The following is an 18,796-nucleotide window of genomic DNA, read 5'->3' on the forward strand; positions in this document are numbered from 1 at the left end:
TCTCCCTCTCTCTGCCTCTGCCTCTCTGTAACTCTTTCAGGTAAAATAAAATAAAATAAATCTTTTTAAAAAAAAGGCTCAGCATGGTTTGGTACGCGGTTACCCCTCTGCTCTCATTACTCTTTACCTCCTGCAAAACGCTCCCCACCCTGGAGGGATGGAACAGTTCCCTGCGCGCAGCAAGGCTCTTGTTCGGATCCTTTGAGCACGCTGTGCCCTCTGTCAGGGACACCTGTCTCAGTCACCCCCAGTCAGGGGTGTGCCTCTCCCATTGTTCCCAGCCCAGGGACCACCCTGCGTCTCTCCACCGTCATATCATTGCTGATGTCTCCCTGCAGGCCAGCGCCAAGGGCACGCCTGATCCTGAGTTCACCCTGATCGCTCGGGACTCCACAGCCCCCGGGAACAGTGCCAGGTACACAGTAGACAGCACATTTTTGTTGCCTCAACAGCCCACAAGGCGCTGCGAAGCCCAGGTCGTGGTTCCCGCCGGAGGATACGAGAGGGCTGGTGCACACAGCCCTTATTCTAGAAAAAACGATGACCCTTTGCTTGCTGCAAGGGGTGTGGAGGTGGGACAGAAGCAAGGGATGGCGTTGAACATGACGGCCCCGCTCCTGCCTCACTGTGTGTTATGAGTACCTTGCGGTTCTGTGTGAAGCCTTATTTGGAGAGAGCGCTCTCCGTGCACACGCTGGAGAGAAGAGCACCAGGATTCATTTCTGGCGACTCCATGACATAGAGACGCTGCGGGAGCGGTCAGGCATTTACTCACGGCTTTGTGGAGGAATCTACCTTTGGGTTTGCTTTTGCCAAAGGAGAAGCTAGGACACTGCTGTTCTGCCCGGCCCCACACGCGGAACCCAGTGCCTCCAGCTAACCGCTGCCGCCTTGCTTACCTTTGTTATTGCAAGCGATCCACTTCATGCGGTCAGCAAAAGTCACTTCTCTCCCGATGAGGTAAGTGAACACTCGGACCTACCGCGCAAGACACGTGTGGGCTCAGCAGCCACGCTCCCGGCCGCGAGAAACGTTAGCAGAACTTGTGTGAGATCCAGATGTGGGCCCAGCACCGTTCAGCCTCTGGCTCCCAACCTCACCCCCGTTTGCTCACAGAAGACCTGAGCCCCAGGCAGCAGTGTGTTGCGCCCAGGGTCTGTCTGATGTCTGATGATCACAGAGCAGGTTCGTAGCTTGGGTTCACCGCCTGCAGCACCTGTCTGGAGACCCTGCTGAACCCCTCCCACCTGTCCTCTGTGCCTTGGCCTGCCACAGCTTTGAAACCTCCAGTTAGGATGTACCTGAATCTATAACAGTACTTCAAAATTTTCATGGAAAACCACATTAAAAATAAGTTTATTTTGGTGTAAAAAACTGAAATCCATGCATATGAGGGGAGTGGGTGTTTGACACAGGAGTGAAGACCCCACTTGGGATCCCTCCATTCCAAATCAGAGTGCGTAGGCCCCGGTTCTGGCTCCACTTCTGCTTCCAGCTCCCTGCTAATGCGCGCTGGGAGGCAGCAGGCGGGTGGTGAGCCAAGTCCTCGGGTCCCTGCCACTCCAGCGCATGCCCCACTCCTGGCTTTTGCGGCATCTGAGGAGTAAACCAATAGATGGGAGTCTCCCCTCCTGTTTATGTATCTGTCCATCTCTCTGCCTTTTTTTTTTTTTTTTTTTTTTTTGACAGGCAGAGTTAGACAGTGAGAGAGACAGAGAGAAAGGTCTTTCTTCTGTTGGTTCACCCCTAAAATGGCCGCTACAGCTGGCGCGCTGCGCCTATCCAAAGCCAGGAGCCAGGTGCTTCCTCCTGGTCTCCTATGTGGGTACAGGGACCCAAGCACCTGGGCCATCCTCCACTGCCCTCCCAGGCCACAGCAGAGAGCTGGACTGGAACAGGAGCAACCGGGACTAGAACCTGGTGCCCCATCCGGGATTAGAACCCAGGATACCGGCGCCGCAGGCAGAGGATTAGCCAAGTGAGCCGCGGCGCTGGCCCATCTCTCTGCCTTGTAAACAAATATTTTTTAAAGCTCATGGAAAATGTGTATTATCAAAAAACTAAGCATGGATTTCAAATTTTTTTTGCACCAGAATAAACTCACCTGTTCAGTTCCATGCTCCATGAACTCTTTCAAGTCTCCTCATGTGAATGAGGGTGATGGGAGAGACCACTGAAATCAGGGCCACCAGCTGTCCCCCGCCCCGCCCCTCCCCCAGGAGCCACCTTGCGGTCGGGCCAGTTGAACTTCTCCAGCACAGGCTCGTAGTCCTCCACAGCCCCGTCGGTGATGAGCATGATGGCCTGGTTGCACAGGCTGCCTTGCCGGGCTTCTTGGAACTGTGTGGGGCAGGGGAGGGCAGTGTGACCACTCCCCTTCCCTCCGCCCCCTTCCCCCCCAGTCCCTTGGCTCTCCCAGGCTTCCTCCGCCGCAGGTACCTACCTGCTGCAGGATCTGGAAGGCTTCACTCAGGGCTGGATTCACGACCCCCACGCCTTTGACCATCAGCTCGTCCACCAGCTGTTTGAAATGCTGTCACGGGTGGGATGCGAGCAGAGGGGTTCAGGACAGGGAGAGGCGGGGGACCCCTCCTCTCTGTCTTGATTGAGCTGTGCCCGGCACATGGCTGCAGGGCTGTTCCTCCACGAGGGAACTGATTTCATGGGCTGGGTCCTGCAGTTGATGCTTTCTGGATGCCCCCAACCCCCAGATACACTGAGCATGAAAGGCCTGCTGCAAAGCTACCCCCACCAAGGGCAAGGCCAACCACAGCAGGAGGACAGCCATGTGAGACCAGGGGTGAACCTCTCATAGGAGGAGCTGCAGGGCACTGGGCACCCAGGCCAGGACACAGGAGGAAGCCGCCCCCGACTGCCCGGCCACAGAGGGAGGGTCTCTGAGGAGCAGGATCCCCCTTTCAAGAAGTGTGGCCTCGTCTTTGCCTTCTGGGTCTTCTTGTGGACAGAAGGATTTGCTCCCACTAGGTTTGAACCTTGCTCCTTCAGGGGAGACTCCTCACGGGGACAGAGCCAAAGGGGAAACTGAGTCCGGTCTCCCGCACAGACACCAGCCCCGAGGAAGGGACCGTGTGGACTCTCCATTTGCTCACTCTTTGCCCTGGTTAGTGGCCGAGGTCTGCAAGGGCGATTTCCTGTGTGTGTCTGCCCCGCTGACCACCAGCCGGCTTTGCCCTCTCCTCTCTGCAGGTGCTGTGGGAGTGAGCAAATGGGCCCTCCAGTCCCGATGAGAGCACAGGGCTGCAGCCAGCACTCACCTCTCGGTTGTCTCTATCTGCCTGGACGAGGATGCCTCTAAAACAAGGCTCGATGTAGTGGACGTAGTCGTTATACTGCGGGGAGGAAGCAGAGAGGTCGGGACAGACAAGGGCAGTTTGGAAAGTGAGGGCCCAGCAGGGAGGTTCAAGGGAGGCCCCCGGGGCGGTTGGGGTAGGGGGTCACTGGGCCCCCGTGTCATGCACTCTTGAGGTACACTATGATGTTTGCAGGTTTTTTCTGACTAGAGAAAAAGGAACATAGAACATCTGGGCCTCCATTCTAGAAGTCCTCCCTTGGGGCTGGTGCTGTGGAGCAGCAGGTTAAGTCGCTGATGGTGATGCTGGCATCCCATATGGGCACCGGTTCAAGTCCCGGCTGCTCCACTTCCAATCCAGCTCCCTGCTAATGTGCCTAGGGAAGCAGTGGAAGATGGCCCAAGTGCTTGGGATCCTGACACCTGTGTGGGAGACCCTCATGGAGTTCCAGGCTCCTGGCTTCTGCCTGGATCAGCCCTGGTTGTTGCAGCCATTTGGGGAATGAAAGATATGTCCCTGTCTCTCTCTCTCCCTCTTTCTCTCTCTCACTTTGGCTTTCAAACGAATTAATCTTAAATATAGATACATAAAGGGGCCAGTGCTGTGGCACAGTTGGTTAAAGCCCCAGCCTGCAGTGCTGCCATCCTGTATGGGTGCTGGTTTGAGTCCCAGCTGCTCTACTTCTTACCCAGCTTCCTGCTGGTATGCCTGGGAGGCAGCAGAGGATGGCCCAAGTCCTTGGGCCCCTGCACCCACGTGGGAGACCCAGAGGAGGCTCCTGGCTCCTAGCTTTGGATTAGCTCAGCAACTTGGGGAGTGAACCAGCAGATGGAAAACCTCTCTCTCCTCTCTCTCTCTCTGGCTCTACCTCTCTCTGTAACTCTCTTTCAAATAAGTAAAATAAATCTTGAAAAATAAATAGGCTGGCGCCATGGCTCACTTGGCTAATCCTCCACCTGCGGTGCCAGCACCCCGGGTTCTAGTCCCGGTTGCCCCTCTTCCAGTCCAGCTCTCTGCTCTGGCCCGGGAGTGCAGTGGAGGATGGCCCAAGTGCTTGGGCCCTGCACCCGCATGGGAGACCAGGGGAAGCACCTGGCTCCTGGCTTTGGATTGGCGCAGCACGCCGGCCGTAGCAGCCATTTGGGGGGTGAACCAACGGAAGGAAGACCTTTCTCTCTGTCTCTCTCTCACTGTCTAACTCTGCCTGTCAAAAAAAAAAAAAAAAAAAAAAGATACATAAATGAATAAAACTCCTCCCTCAACCCTGGTCTGGGGACATTTTCCTGGCCCAGTGGCCCTCAACTTTTGTTCGATCCTGAGTCTTCTTGGAAACGGATGAAAGATGTGGGCTCAGCCAGACAGATGTTGACCTTTCATGCAGAACTCGGGAACTCATGGACCCCTTGACGCCCATCCTTGGGCAGAACCTGGCGTGGGCCAGGAGCCCCAGCTCCCGGAGGAAGAATCCTTTCAGAGTGGGGGAAAGACTTTTCTGGAGCAATGGGGGAGCGGTGCGCAAGCAGAAAGAACACTCACGGCGATGATGTTAACAAAGTCATTCTCTCCCAAGGTGTCCAAGATGGTGGCGATGGTGTGCTTGGCAATAGTCATCCTCAGCCCCTTCATGCTGCCGCTCACGTCCACCAGGATCACTATGTCCTTGGGAGAAGTAGCAGCCTGGATGTACCTTTAGTGGGAAGAAAAGCACAGGCCATGCATGGGAAAGCCAAAGTCTTGTTACTTATATTTGGATTCTGGTCCGAGGGCACCCAGGGTTCAGGTCAATACTCTGTCACTCAACCCAGTTCCAAAGGCAGTGGTTGGGACTGCCCACCTGATGGGCAGTCCTAGAGGTGACCTTCGTCCTTTTTGGTTTAGACCAGTTAGGATCCCTGAGGGGCTGGCAGCAGGAACGGAGTGGTGGGGGGTGGGATCTGGATTCTGCTCTTAGAATCTGCTACAAATCTGCCAGAAAAGGGGCCTTGAGGGAGAGGCTAGCCTGACAGAGGGTAGGTCTGGAGACAGCTCAGTGCCCCAGCAGCAGGCTGAGTGAGTGCGGGCGAATGGGACGAGGCCTGGAGCAGGGGAAGTTGGGGGGGGGGGAGCAGGAGTGCAGCTGGCAACTCTTCCCACTCCAGGTTTAACCCAAACGGCATGAGGGGTGGGTGGAGGGGAGTAGAGGAGAGCCGGGCAGAATCCCTCTAAGAGAAATGCCAGGTCCAGAGACCTGTCCCCAGGGGCTCTTACCAGCCACGGTTTCGGCAGTCGAATGCAATGACTCCATTCTCATCAGGTGTCCATTTTATACCTGGGGAAACAAAGGCTGGTTGTCTTACTGGCTCAGTGAGGTTGCCCCGACTCTCATAATGGGGAATACTGGGCTCAAACTACAGAAATGAAAACGGGGGAAATTTTAATGAGTTGTGTTTGGGATAGGAAAAAAAAATGGTCGCAGTATCGTTAGCAAATCCCCAAGGCCATTGCAGTTGGACTGCAGATGGCGGGTACCTTTGCAGGCATTGTTGGTCTCCCAAAAGACAGATTTTCAGGGACAATTCTCTTGAAACCAAGCAAATGAGAACAGAGTTCCAAGGGTGAATGTAGAGGCCAGGACAGCCAGGAGCAAAGGCCTTGAAAGAAGGAAGCGAGACCAGAACTGGGCAGTTTTGTAGCCACATGAGTCACATCTAGACCTACACGGGACAAGAGCCACATTCTTTTTTTTTTTTTTTTTAATATTTTATTTATTTTATTTGAGAAGTAGAGTTACAGACAGTGAGAGGGAGAGACAGAGAGAAAGATCTTCCTTCCGTTGGTTCAGTTCCCAAATGGCAGCAATGGCTGGAGCTGCGCCAATCCAAAGCCAGGAGCCAGGAGCTTCTTCCTAGTCTCCCATGTGGGTGCAGGGGCCCAAGGACTTGGGCCATCTTCTACTACCCTCCCAGGCCATAGCAGAGATCTGGACCAGAAGAGGAGCAGCCAGGACTAGAACCGGTGCCCATATGGGGTGCTGGCACCACAGGTGGAGGATTAACCTACTGTGCCATGGCGCTGGCCCCAAAGCCACATTCTTAATAGTGCCATGCTCATGGGGAATTCGATCCTTGGAACAGCAATGAAGAAAAGAAGCTGAGTCTGAGGTTTTTGGCTCTTACTCCCAATCTTAGCCAAGGGCGTTGGTGGTCCTAGCTGTGGGTCCAAGTGGAATCAGAAGTGAACCCTCTTGAGGATTCTCAAACAGGACTGCAGGTTCCGCAGATTGCAGAGCAGCACAACCTCACAAGCAAAGACTACCCAACACAGAAGGAGCAGGCCCCTGGGGGGGAGGTGCAGCAGAACCAAGAGCTGTCAGTCCCCGATGTTGGAACTGCCAGACACGGATACGGAACAGGAGTGTCTGAGAAGAACACGTCGAAGCAAGAAGAGTGTACAATGAGGGACAATCAGGAACGAAGACACAGCCTTACACATTTTTAACTGATGGGGCTGGCGCTGTGGTGCAGTGGGTTAAGCCACCACCTGAGATGCAGACTTTTTTTTTTTAATTAAAAAAAATTTTTTTTGATAGAGTGGACAGTGAGAGAGAGAGACAGACAGACAGACAGACAGAGATAAAGGTCTTCCTTTGCCGTTGGTTCACCTGCCAATGGCCGCTGCGGCCGGCGCACCGTGCTGATCCGAAGCCAGGAGCCAGGTGCTTCTCCTGGTCTCCCATGGGGTGCAGGGCCCAAGCACTTGGGCCATCCTCCACTGCACTCCCGGGCCAGAGCAGAGAGCTGGCCTGGAAGAGGGGCAACCGGGACAGAATCCGGCGCCCCGACCGGGACTAGAACCTGGTGTGGCGGCACCGCTAGACGGAGGATTAACCTGTTGAGCCGTGGTGCCGGCCTTGCAGACTTCTCATATGCGCGTATAGTACAGGTCCCAGCTTCTCCACTCCTGTTCCCGCTCCCCATAATGGCCTGGGAAAGCAGCGGAAGATGGCCCCTGCACCCACATGGGAGACCTGGATGGAGTTCTGAGCTCCTGGCTTCTGCCTGACCCAGCCCTATCCATTGTGACCATTTGGGTTGTGAATCAGTGGTTGGAAGATTCTCTCTCTCTCTCTCTCTCTCTGCCTTCCAAATAAATAAAAGTAAATCTTAAAAACAATTTCAGGTGAAAAATTGATTAAATGGGTAAGATAATGAGAAAATTCATATTTGGGAGATGTATCCAGAATCCTGTTGAGGCTAGAATGAAAGGGTTTAATATACATCTTACTGGAGACACAGAAAGAGGAACGTGAGAATGAGAAGGAAAAGCAGTAGTGAAAGAGACTATGCAGGCAAATGTTCTAGAACTGATAAATCCCACTCATGATGACACAGAGCCAGGAAGCAGGGAGCAGCCCCAGCAGGACGGAGCAGCCCAGCAGGACGGAGCAGCCCAGCAGGACGGAGCAGACATCCACATGTAGACACAGTAGTGAAACTCCAGGACTTCAAAGGCAAATGAAAGCAGCCAGAAAGAGCAAGACATCCACAAAGGAACCGCACTTCAAGTGGTAACAGATTTTCTCAACATCAGCAGAAGCCAGGCGACAGTGGGAAAACAGTTTGAAGGTGTGGAGAAAGGAACTGCTAATTTTGAATTGCATTCCCAGCAAAGCTATCACTCAGGAGGGAGGATGAGAAGGAACATGTGTAGATAAACACAAACTGAAGTAGTTCATCACCAAGAGTCCTTGTAAAGAAACTTCTGGAAGACTTACATGGAGAAGAACAAAAATGGGCTGGGAAAGGCAGCCCGGGATTCAGGAAGTAAATGGTGAACAAAGACAGTAAACAACAGGCCATGCTCGTGTATAGAGAGCAGTGGTGGTGCCTGATTGCAGGGTGAGGAGTTCGAGTATGAGATGGCAACAGACAGGAAGTCAGGATGGGGGAAGGAAGCACCAAAGTTCTAAAATCCTCTGTGAATGAGAGCAGAATAAAAATATTCTAATTGTAACATTTTTGTTGTGTTAATTATGTCTGGTAAGATTGCAAGAGTGCGTACTGAAAGAACAGAAATAGAGGGTTAAGGTTCAAACTGATAGAATAAAAATGAGAAATCATGAGGCCAGAGGAGATTTATTGTAAAAGCTTACTCATTTAAATAGACAAAAAGGGGACCGGCGCAGTGACGTGGTTGGTTAAGCCTCCACCTTTGGTGCCAGCATCCCATGTGGGTGCCGGTTTGTGTCCTGGCTGCTCCTCTTCTGATCAGCTCTCTGCTATGGCCTGGGAAAGCAGTAGAAGATGGCCCAAGTGCACCTGCACCAGCATGGGAGAACCAGAAGTTACTGGCTGTTGGTTTCAGATCAGCCCAGCTTTGGCCACTGTGGTCACTTGGGGAGTGAACCAGCAGATGGAAGACCTTTCTCTGCCTCCACCTCTCTCTGTAACTCTATCTCTCAAATAATTTTAAAGAAATCTTTTAAAAAAGAGATTTATTTATTAAAAACAGATAAAAAGGAGAAAGAACAAACAAGTAGCTTTGGGATGAGTAGAAATTTTAAAAATAAGACGCTAGTACCTCAAGTATATCAATACTTACAACAAATGTAAGTGCACTTAACTTGTTAGCTGGTGACACAGACTGCCCGCTTGGATAAAAATATAAGAGCTGTAATTTATACTATTAATGCATACTATACACTATTTAAGAACTGTAATATATATTATCATCAAGAGCTACAGCAAAGGGGCTGGTGTTGTGGTGCAGTGGGCTGACACCACTTGTGATGCCAGTGGATGAAAGATCTCTCTCTGCCTTTCAAATAAATCAATCTTTTTTTTTAAAAATAAATTTATTTTGGTACAAAAAATTTGAAATTTATGCAGTGTTTTATTTTTGAATATTTATTTATTTATTTGAAAGAGTTACACAGAGAGAGAAGGAGAGGCAGAGAGAGAGAGAGAGAGAGAGAGAGAGAGAGGTCTTCCATCTACTGGTTCACTCCCCAGACGGCTGCAACGGCTGGAACTGCGCCAATCCAAAGCCAGGAGCCAGGGGCTTTCTCCAGGTCTCCTGTGCAGGTGCAGGGACCCAAAGACCTGGACCATCTTCTACTGCCTTCCCAGGCCACAGCAGAGAGCTGGGTTGGAAGTGGAACAGCCAGAACTCCAGCTGGCGCCCATATGGCCGGCTTTACCCTCTATGCTGCAGCACCAGCCCCCCGAGTGTTTTCTTTCTTTTTTATTTATTTATTTATTTATTTATTTATTTATTTTTGACAGGCAGAGTGGACAGGGAGAGAGAGAGAGAGAGACAGAGAGAAAGGTCTTCCTTTGCCGTTGGTTCACCCTCCAATGGCCGCCGCAGCCGGCGCTCTGCGGCCGGCACACCACGCTGATCCGATGGCAGGAGCCAGGTACTTATCCTGGTCTCCCATGGGGTGCAGGGCCCAAGTACTTGGGCCCTCCTCCACTGCACTCCTGGGCCACAGCAGAGAGCTGGCCTGGAAGAGGGGTAACCGGGACAGAATCCGGCGCCCCGACCGGGACTAGAACCTGGTGTGCCGGCGCCACAAGGCGGAGGATTAGCCTAGTGAGCTGCGGCGCCGGCCCGAGTATATTCATAAAGCACATTTTGCATGCCCTTCTGGAAGATCCATTGTATTTGCAGCACTTGTGCCCTGTAGAGGACGTGAGGGGTCAGGGGCTGCCTTCCGGAGGTGGCATGGAGGAGGGATGGACCTATTCATTCAGGCTGCAGAGACCAGAGGTGGAACCCAAGGCTGGCTGTGTATTTCTGGCAGAGAAATGTGAGGTGGGGCATGCCAAACACTGGGACAGCCCAAGCTCTGAGGTCTCCGTGCGCCACAGGACCACGGACAAAGAGTGGTCCTTCAGGGCCTTTGTGATTCCTGTCTCAGAAAATGGGGCAACTTTAAGGCTTTCTGGACAATGTGCTGAAATACAAAGCTGGTGGGGTGTGAAGTGTGGAGGTGCCCTATTCCACATGGGAATTGAAAGGAGACAGAGCTCCTGCAAGCCCATGGCGGATGGCTGCCCTCTCCACCTTTACTGGGGGGCTGGCCCCCGATCACACAGCACTGGTGACACCTCCTATACGGCTGTGCGACATCTCCCGTGAGGACGCCTTGCTTTTCCAATCGATGTAACCTTCTGAAAACAAAGCATTGTTTTGCCTTCCCTTGCATCTCCCATGGTGTTTTTCAGGACAGAGGCTTAACGTGGGCTGCCAGTGGCTGTTCAACACTTTCATCATTCATCTGCCACTCAAGAACTCTCTATGAGCAAGCTGTGGTGAGGAGGGTCAAGGGTGGGCTGGAGGCTCCTTTGGCTGGGAGGCTGGCCTCACTCACTGTGGGACGGAGTGCTGGGATCCACCGTCCATTCCATGCCGCCAATGCCCCTACCTGGATAGATCCTGAAGAATCCAGTTGAGCTGCCAAAATACTGCCAGGTCAAGGTAGGGTCCCTCTGGAAGTTCTCCACGAAGACAGGGTTCAAGGCTTCTGACATGTAGACTCCATTTAAAATATCCGGGTCTGAAAGGTGAGATTATAGAAGGAACCATAGGGGAAACTGAGTCATCACCAACAGTGATCAAACCTCCACAGGCTCAGCCTCATGCGTGCACACACACACACACACACACACACGTAACCCTGCAGTGATGTCCTGCACAGTTCACTTGAACAGCCATGCTCACACCCTCTAACCCAGCCACATGGAGTTCCCTGCAGCCCAGGCCTGGGTAGAATCCTTTCCGTCTTCATCCTCAGTCAAGCAGGTTGCAAAGGCCATTTATGACCCCATGGGGCTTGCCAGGAAATGGGGGCAACATCGTGAAAAGCCCTCCTACCCCCACCCCATTGCCGCCCTGTGCTATCCAGCACCCAGCCGGGCGGGGCACCCACCTTTGTTGTACACATTGGTGGGCAGCTGCACACTGCTGACCGAGGTGTTCACCCTCAGGTTGCTGAAGTGCGCATTGGGCTCTAGCACCAGCTCGGCCCCCAGCTCCACGTAGTTGCCCTTCTCATCCCTCTCGTTGACCAGGACTGAGTTATAGTAGTTAAACTGCGGGTGGACAGGGACAGCCAGACCCAGTGGCGCACAGAGCCAGAGAGAGCGAGAGCAAGAGAGAGAGAGAGAGAAATGGTGGTGTCAGAGGGTGGGGACCAGATGGCAGTGGCATGGGGAGGGTCCCCACAATGGTTGGGGTGACGTGGGGACAGGACACAGCCAGGTAACCGCAGCAGCTGGCTGATTGGATGAGCCTTTTGTGTAAGTTGTCCTATTTCTTCTCCATTGGGTTCAGTGCGTGATGCAGCTGGAGTGGGAGCCAGAGACGGGCAGCGGCTGACTCATAGGGAGACAAAGATAAAGACAGCTTCCTGAGCGCCAGCCTTTCCTCCAGTCTGGCAGGGCCCCTGGACCCAGAGGGGGTCCGAGGGGGCTCCAGGCCAGGGGCCTCAGCCTCTCGGAGGAGCAGCAGGTGACTCTCTGCCTCTCGTGCACTGCTGGAGGGTGTGTATGAGTTACCTGCCTGTCACTCCCGGGGTCACACCCTGAACACCCACCAGGACTGTCGCTGCAACACCCCCTGGCCCCCTAGCTCCCTGTTCCTAGTGCCACTGTCAGCATCAGCGTGCAAAGGTGCACCTGCCCCTGCTGTGTTCCTCCCCTGCCTACCCTGGCATTCAAGGCTCCCACCATCTGCCCCCAGCCTACCTTTCCCAGGCCACTTTCTTCTTCACCATCCTCCGCACACATGGAGCTGACTACCCACTATTGCCTCCACTTCTTATTTCTGTGTCTTCTCCTTCAGCCTAGAGATCCCTGCTCTGTGCCTGCTCTGGTCCTCGCCCAGACACCTCTCTCCTCATATGGTTCCATCTGCAGGGGTTTCTGTGGCCCCTCCCCTCCTTTAGTCTGTATCCCATAATGCCCCAAGACCTGTCTGGACTTGCCATAGGCCTTGTGCTGGAGTTATTCAATCTGTGAGATTCTCAGGGTCAAGAACACAGCGCCTTGCTGCTGTACACCTGCAGCACCCTGCTATACACCGCAGCCATCACCCCTGTGATGCTACAGCTTGGATATTAGTGTGCGTGTCCCCCCAGATCCCATGTGGGTTATTAGCACTGAGGGGGTGGGGCCTTTGGGGTCTGATCAGGTGGGCTGAGCCCCACAAGGGCATCCTGACAACTTTGTTAGGAAAGATAGACACGTGGGCAATGCCCTGCTGCCTCGGGACACCAGACGCCTGACCACTGGGGCTGCCGATCTTGGACTGTGAATCTCCAGAGCCACGAGGCCAGCTGCACTTTCTCCTCCTAGAAAGCCGGCTTCCCTTGGGTATCTCGTTCTCGGTGGGCGTCGAGGAAGCAGTCATGGAACCCTCCTGGCACCAGCGGCAGGAGCAGGACTCACCACCAGAGATGCATTGAATTCATGCCTCAGGTCGGCCTCCTCGGCAGCCTCCACCAGACTCTGAGAGGCGGGACACAGCAGGAGAGAGAATGGGTAAAGGGGTCCTCGGAAAGTCAGCCATGACGTTACCATGTAGCCCGGCCACGACTCCCAGGTACGCGCCCAGAGCAAGGCTCCCCGCTTCCTCTCCTCTGTTCCCCCTTCCTCTCTTCCCCTTTGGCCTTAAAGGACCCAAGCTTCGTGGTGCCCAGGAGCTCCGAAGGCACCCGGACATCTGGAAGCAGAGGTGCATGCGCACCTTGCACTCAGCGGATTCTTTCAGTGGACACCCCCAGGCCTGGTGTCCCCCTCCCCGATGTGCAGTGTCTCTCCCACGCCTGTGGGAACCTGGTGGAGGTAAGCCAGTAGGCACTGTGGGGCTGGGCGTTCATGGTTCCTGCTCCACCCAGCCAGGAATTGGGCCACCCAAGACCAAAGGACTGGGGAGGCTGGCCTTGCCCTCTGGGGAGCAGGGGGGACAGGAGGGGAGACGGGGCCGGGGCGCTTGGCTGGAGCACCTTGACAGCCTCGACTTTCCGCCGCAGCATGTTCTCCATGTCCTCCGAGAACTTCCTCACCAGCTCCAAGCCATCCACCTCCTGGATCTTCAGGCTGGACTCCACGTCCTTGTATTTCTGCCCAGGCAAAGTGGGGGAGGGGGCCATGTATGGTTTTGGACCAGGCTGTTTGCACCTGATTCCATTCTCTCCGTGACCGCGCTCCCACAGGTGAAACCTTGTTCTCTCAACTGGATGCAAGGCCCGCGTTCACCTCCTTGCGGAATCTCCCCGGTAATAATGTTAGTACCACAATAAACACCAGCTGCCTCTTCTCCACTGCCCTCTGTGTCCCAGGGCCTCTGGACATGTTTGGTTAACAACTCAACAAGGGAGTAGGCTGGGGCCCAGAGGAGTCAATGAACTTGACGAAGGTCAACAGCCAGTGTGCAGGGAGCCTGCAGAGGTCAGGTGTCCCAGGCCTCCACGCCCATGTTCTTTGTGCTCCTCTGAGGCCTGCACACATCCACGTGGACCTCAATTCTCACCCTCTGGACACAGTCACAGCTCAGGGTATGCCGATGGCTGCCTGCCAAGCTGCCGGTGGGCTGGGAGAGCCTGGAGAACCGGCTCCAGTTTACTCAGTGGGCCTGTTTGACGCCATCTCCCCGAGGGTGTGCATCACAAACGAACGCCATTGACCCAGCTCTGCAACCTCAGGCACGTGCTCATTTGTAAGCTGTAGCAGTTACATAGCGTCAGAGAACTGTCTAGAGGGCATAGACCCTAGAGAAGAACACTCCCACCCAGAACAGCCACACCACTGCCCCTCTGTCCTCCTGCCCTGGGCCTGGGGAGGGCGCTCAAGTGCAAATCAACGGGGCGGAGCTTTGCAATGCAGGTGTGCGCTCCGCGTGGGAGATGAGGTGTTAGCCAGCACTTCTGGGGGCTCCCCAGCTAGGCCTGCTCCCAGGGCGGAGCCTGGGAGGAGGGGAGGAGCTGCAGTGTGGTCAGAGGCAGGCGTCAGATCCAGAGAACCAGCATCATTTGCCAGATGGGCAGCCTTGTGGAGCTGCGGTGAGAGTAAAGCCCTGAGCGCACAGCAACCGCGGGGCCGGGCTCGCAGCTGGTGCAGCTGCCCTGGTAGTTACAAAACCTGGAGGTAAGGGGACCGGCCAGCCGTAGGTCTGCCCGTGCTGTAACAATAACTAAGGAGGGGGCTGTGCTTTCGACCCGGGGGCTGCAGTCCACCCACCTGCTCCTTCCACCTGAGCAGCCCCTGGGCCCTGTGCTCTGAGGCTCCACCGCCTGCTGCTCCTGCCTGCCCCTCCCCAACAGGTGAGAGACCTGCTCCTCCCCTGCCCGCCTTCTCCCAGTTTCCCCATGTGAAAACGAGGGGGTTGGATTAGATGATCTCCAAGGCCCCTCACAGCGGTGCCACTGAGAGCGCCTCGTCCCTGTGAAGACGGAGACGCCATAGGCTGGCTGCCTGGGACCGCGCAGGCGCTCCCGGAGGTGGTTACTGACCTTCTGCAGCAAGAGGGAGCCCGAGTATTTGGTCACCGTGTTATACAGGTCTCTGCCGAAGGTGTCCGCCCACAGCTTCACCCTGCCGGACGAGGAAAGCACATGTGTGAACACACGTGCCCAGACCCACATGCACATAGACATACACATGCAAACCGAATGTCTACACACATACATACCCACTGATTCACATGCACACAATCACAGAGACACACACACACAATACACACAGAGATTCACATGTGCACACACATGTTTACAGGACAATGAAATAAGAAGTTCAGTTTATTGCACTGCAGAAAATTCTGAAGTTGGACACATTTCTTCATAATATTCCATGAACTTGTTGAAGACCCCTCACACACATGCGTGCACACACATGCACATACACACTCTCACATGCCACTCAAGGAACTGTCCCTAAAGCTGTGGGCCTGGCCAGGACAGGAGATCCGGAGCCCCGCTGAGCTCATGGTGGCCTCGGGGGTTTCCTGCTGAGGGGCATGGGCAGGGGCTGCAGAGCCCAGAGCCAAGCCTGACCCCAAGTCCCCAAGGGCTCTGGCTGGAGGGTGGAGGACAGAGAGGCGGCAGGCAGTGCAAGCCAGGCCAGATACTCCAAGGATGAGACAGGAACTACCCAGGCCTTGCCATGGCTCCTTGATGAATCCTTCCCCCAGAGGCCGCTGCTCAGGTCCCAGCCGCCACAGAGGCAGCAAGAGGTGCGAGGCGGGCAGTAGGCTCTGAGCTGCTTCAGCTGAGGGCATCCTCTGGCCCACCCTCTAGCAATGCTCTAAGGTCCCGCCATCTGGAGCAGGCTCAGGTGCCTGGGGCTGGGGATACAGCACCACGTCTGAGGCTCTCTGGATGGAGTAAAAGCAATTTGTCTGCGTGCTCATTGCTTCAGTCGCTCCCTCAATATTTACTGAGTCCCTATTCTGTGCCACACCGGGGGAGCCACACCCAGTCCTCACCCAAAACCCCCCAGCTGGAGGAAGACCCTTCCTATACCAACAGCCCGGTGCAAGCTGGAAGGAGTCCCAGCGGAGCTCAGACAGGCTAGTGGTGACGAGGGAAGGCTTCCCTGGGGGAGGGGATCTGAGTCCTGCCTGCCGAAGAGATCGGGAATAGATTTCTAGGTAGATTGCACAGAGCGGCTTGCGGGCAAAAATGACTTCCTGGTCTCCAGCTTGAGTTGCTAGGCTGATGGCGTTGAATGAAACTGGAACTATGGGGAAAGCGAGGGGAGGAAGCTGGGGTGGGGGGAAGGTCATGGGCATAGTCTGGGCTACGCTGAGTGTGAGTTTCTATTGCAAGGCTGCAGAGTGCCAGAGGGCAGGCTGTGCACTGCACAATTCTAGAAGGCACCGATCACACTCTCTCTTGAAAGATACAAACTTGTACTTAAAACTTTTCATGATGTTTGGGAAGACATGTTCACGGGCACCGGGTGTGTGAGTCTTACAGGCAGAGACGGGGCTGACAGCGCTCAGCATGGGGGTAGGCATTGAAATTCCGAGGGTGGGCGGTATCAAGGAGATGGTGGGGAACCCAAGTACCCAAAGAAAACCAGGAGATGCAGGGTTATGGAAGGTGAGACATTGGGATTCCAGACAAAGTGGGGAGGCTATGTCCAAAGCCATGGGGTCCCGAGAGATGAGACCAGAAATGTCTACTGGATCAGCAAGCAGCAGGCCTTTGGTGACCTCACTCAGAGCGGGTTGCCGAGGAAGCCTGGGCACCTGCTGGAGGCCGAGGGCTGAGCGGGAAGGAAGTGAGTGGGGGTCGGGGCTTGAAGCAGGATAGTGAGTAGGATACAGTGGCAAAGCGAGGAGGGCTCAGGCCAAGGGCCTGGGTGGGGGCAGAGCCCACAGGGTGCATGACCCAGCTGGGGTCAGTTTATGGACCTCAGGCTGCTCGGCAGGTCTGTGTGCAGACCATCAGGGTCTGCTCAGCATCCTTCCCTGTGACAACGAGGCTCCCAGCCATCTCTCCTGGACCGCCGCCCAACCCTGGAGTTTGCCTCCCTACTGTTAGAAGCTGTGTGCTGCTCCCAGCACCCCCCTCAGCAGTACACGCTGCCTAGGCTGCCAGTGGGGGTCACGGAGAATGCCGAGGCCAGGCTGACTTGAGTTCAAACTCTGGCACATCCATTCGCTGGTCCTGGGAACTGGGGGTGTCCATCCTCTCATCCTATGTCCCCCCGGCTACAAAGTCACTCACTCTAGTGACCTGCAGTGTGGACCAGAGATGGCACAGGCTGGACACAGTGCCAGGCTCAGAGCCCTGGGCATGGCGCAAGCCACAGTCCAGCAAGGCTACACACAAGTGTGCACCGCCTGCTCCTGCTCCCCGCGTCTGGTAAGGCAGGTAGCTGGTAGCTGCCCTACAGTAGCCTGACTGTCCGGCTGGGCTCAGGAACCTTGACCCCGCCATGGACTAGGCAGGGGGCACCCATTGGTCTACAGTGTTCTGCTCCCACACCTGTTGGAAATTTCTCTAATGGGCATTAGAGGTCTACACCCCCACCCCCATCCTGGACAAAGGGTCACACTGTGATTAAAATTCACACCAAAGTGTACATGACCAGGGAGCTCCTCTTAACAGTACAGTGTAGAATCTAGGCCTGCAAAGAGGCAGAAAGATAGAAAGGCAAGTCCAAGGCCTCCATTAGTCCTAAGCCTAAGTCCAATGTCACCTGGTTCCTGAAAAAGCTCCCCCCTGTTTGTAGGAGCCAGGCTCTGGGTTTAGAACTGCCTGACCAGGGCTGGCAGTGTGGCATAGCAGGTAAAGCCACTGCCAGCAATGCCAGCATCCCGTATGGGCACCAGTTCATGTCCCGGCTGCTGTACTTCCAATCCAGCTCTCTGCTAATGCGCCTAGGAAAGCAGCGGAAGATGGCCCGAGAGCTTGGGTCCCTGCACCCTCGTGGGAGACCTGGATGAGGCTTCTTGTTCCTGGCTTTGGTCTGTCTCAGCCCTGGCCATTGTGGCCATTTGGGGAGTGGTCCAGTGGACTCTCTCTCTCCTCCCCCACCGCCTTTCTCTCTATATAACTCTGCCTTTCAAATAAATAAAATAAATCTTTAGAAAATAAAATAATAATAAAGTAAAGACCTATTACCTGTTTGGCCCTTGGGGAGGTCACATTGACGTGGGATAAAGCAGGTAGCTGGCTGGGTGGATCTGAGCTGGAGGCATCAGGAGGCTATGCCTCCCCCACCTCCCCGCCCTGCCCCCATGACCTACTGCCCGCAGACTCCCAAACCAGCAGTGCATCCAGAGGACAGGAAGGTCTGCCCAGCAGGACAGAAGCCCCTGGGGAAGAGGGTCAGAGCGGCAGAGCTGGGGTCTGCCCATGGGAAGGGAGCGGGAGGGCCTGGGGTCGGGGTGCACCTGATGCTTACGTTTCCAGAGGAATCTTGGTCTGCCCCCAGGTTGGGGGCAGGGACGCGCTGGACAGCAGCAGCCACAAGATGATCACTGTCTCCCGCAGGAGGGCCCAGGGCCCTGGCCGCCCGCAGCAGGGGACGCCGCCGTGAGGGGGGCTGAGGTTTGGGTGGGGCCAGGGGAGTCCAGGCATGGTGCTCCTGCTGGGATCAGGTTGGGGAGAGGCAAGAACCCCCCCTACCCCCCCTGAGGTCACGCAGTCTGTTACCCTACACCCAGATCGCTGGGCGACCCCGCCAGGCCTGGCAGGAGGAGGGCTCTTCCTGCCTCTCCGGCCAGCGGGCCTGCAGCAGGAGAGGCATTGACAGAATGAGTCCCTTTAATCCACTGGCCTCTCCTCTAATCCCCGCCTGACAGCAGGGCCAGGGTTGGAGGGAGGGCTGGGCGTGACCTCAGCAGGATTATCCTGGTTTCAGCCCCTGCCATCAGGGGCCATAGCACCCCTCTGCTCTACAGGGGCAGCCCTGGGCTTGCACAGCAACATCTGGACTCACAAGGAGAAAGATAATGGTCAAGTTCATGCATTGCTGGGGCTGACCGATTGC

At 55.1% G+C, this 18,796-nt stretch overlaps 1 protein-coding gene across 1 annotated transcript in view; it reads right to left on the reverse strand.

Annotated features, from left to right (window-relative positions):
* Nucleotides 1-18,384, reverse strand: part of CACNA2D4 (calcium voltage-gated channel auxiliary subunit alpha2delta 4) — a 109,009-nt gene extending 90,625 nt beyond the window's left edge. The window contains exons 1-12 of the mRNA XM_089303316.1: nucleotides 18,209-18,384; nucleotides 14,806-14,887; nucleotides 13,300-13,416; nucleotides 12,743-12,802; nucleotides 11,224-11,386; nucleotides 10,720-10,851; nucleotides 5,559-5,619; nucleotides 4,848-4,998; nucleotides 3,276-3,350; nucleotides 2,444-2,533; nucleotides 2,227-2,340; nucleotides 900-978 (exon numbers count right to left, since the gene is read on the reverse strand). Coding sequence (XP_089159442.1) covers nucleotides 900-978; nucleotides 2,227-2,340; nucleotides 2,444-2,533; nucleotides 3,276-3,350; nucleotides 4,848-4,998; nucleotides 5,559-5,619; nucleotides 10,720-10,851; nucleotides 11,224-11,386; nucleotides 12,743-12,802; nucleotides 13,300-13,416; nucleotides 14,806-14,887; nucleotides 18,209-18,384 — 1,300 coding nt within the window. The remainder of the gene's footprint in view (nucleotides 1-899; nucleotides 979-2,226; nucleotides 2,341-2,443; nucleotides 2,534-3,275; nucleotides 3,351-4,847; nucleotides 4,999-5,558; nucleotides 5,620-10,719; nucleotides 10,852-11,223; nucleotides 11,387-12,742; nucleotides 12,803-13,299; nucleotides 13,417-14,805; nucleotides 14,888-18,208) is intronic.
* Nucleotides 18,385-18,796: the final 412 nt, after the last annotated feature.

This window comes from Oryctolagus cuniculus, chromosome 9 (genome assembly GCF_051225735.1).
Source record: "Oryctolagus cuniculus isolate XC-2025 breed Fujian yellow rabbit chromosome 9, ASM5122573v1, whole genome shotgun sequence".
Taxonomy (NCBI): Eukaryota; Metazoa; Chordata; class Mammalia; order Lagomorpha; family Leporidae; genus Oryctolagus; species Oryctolagus cuniculus.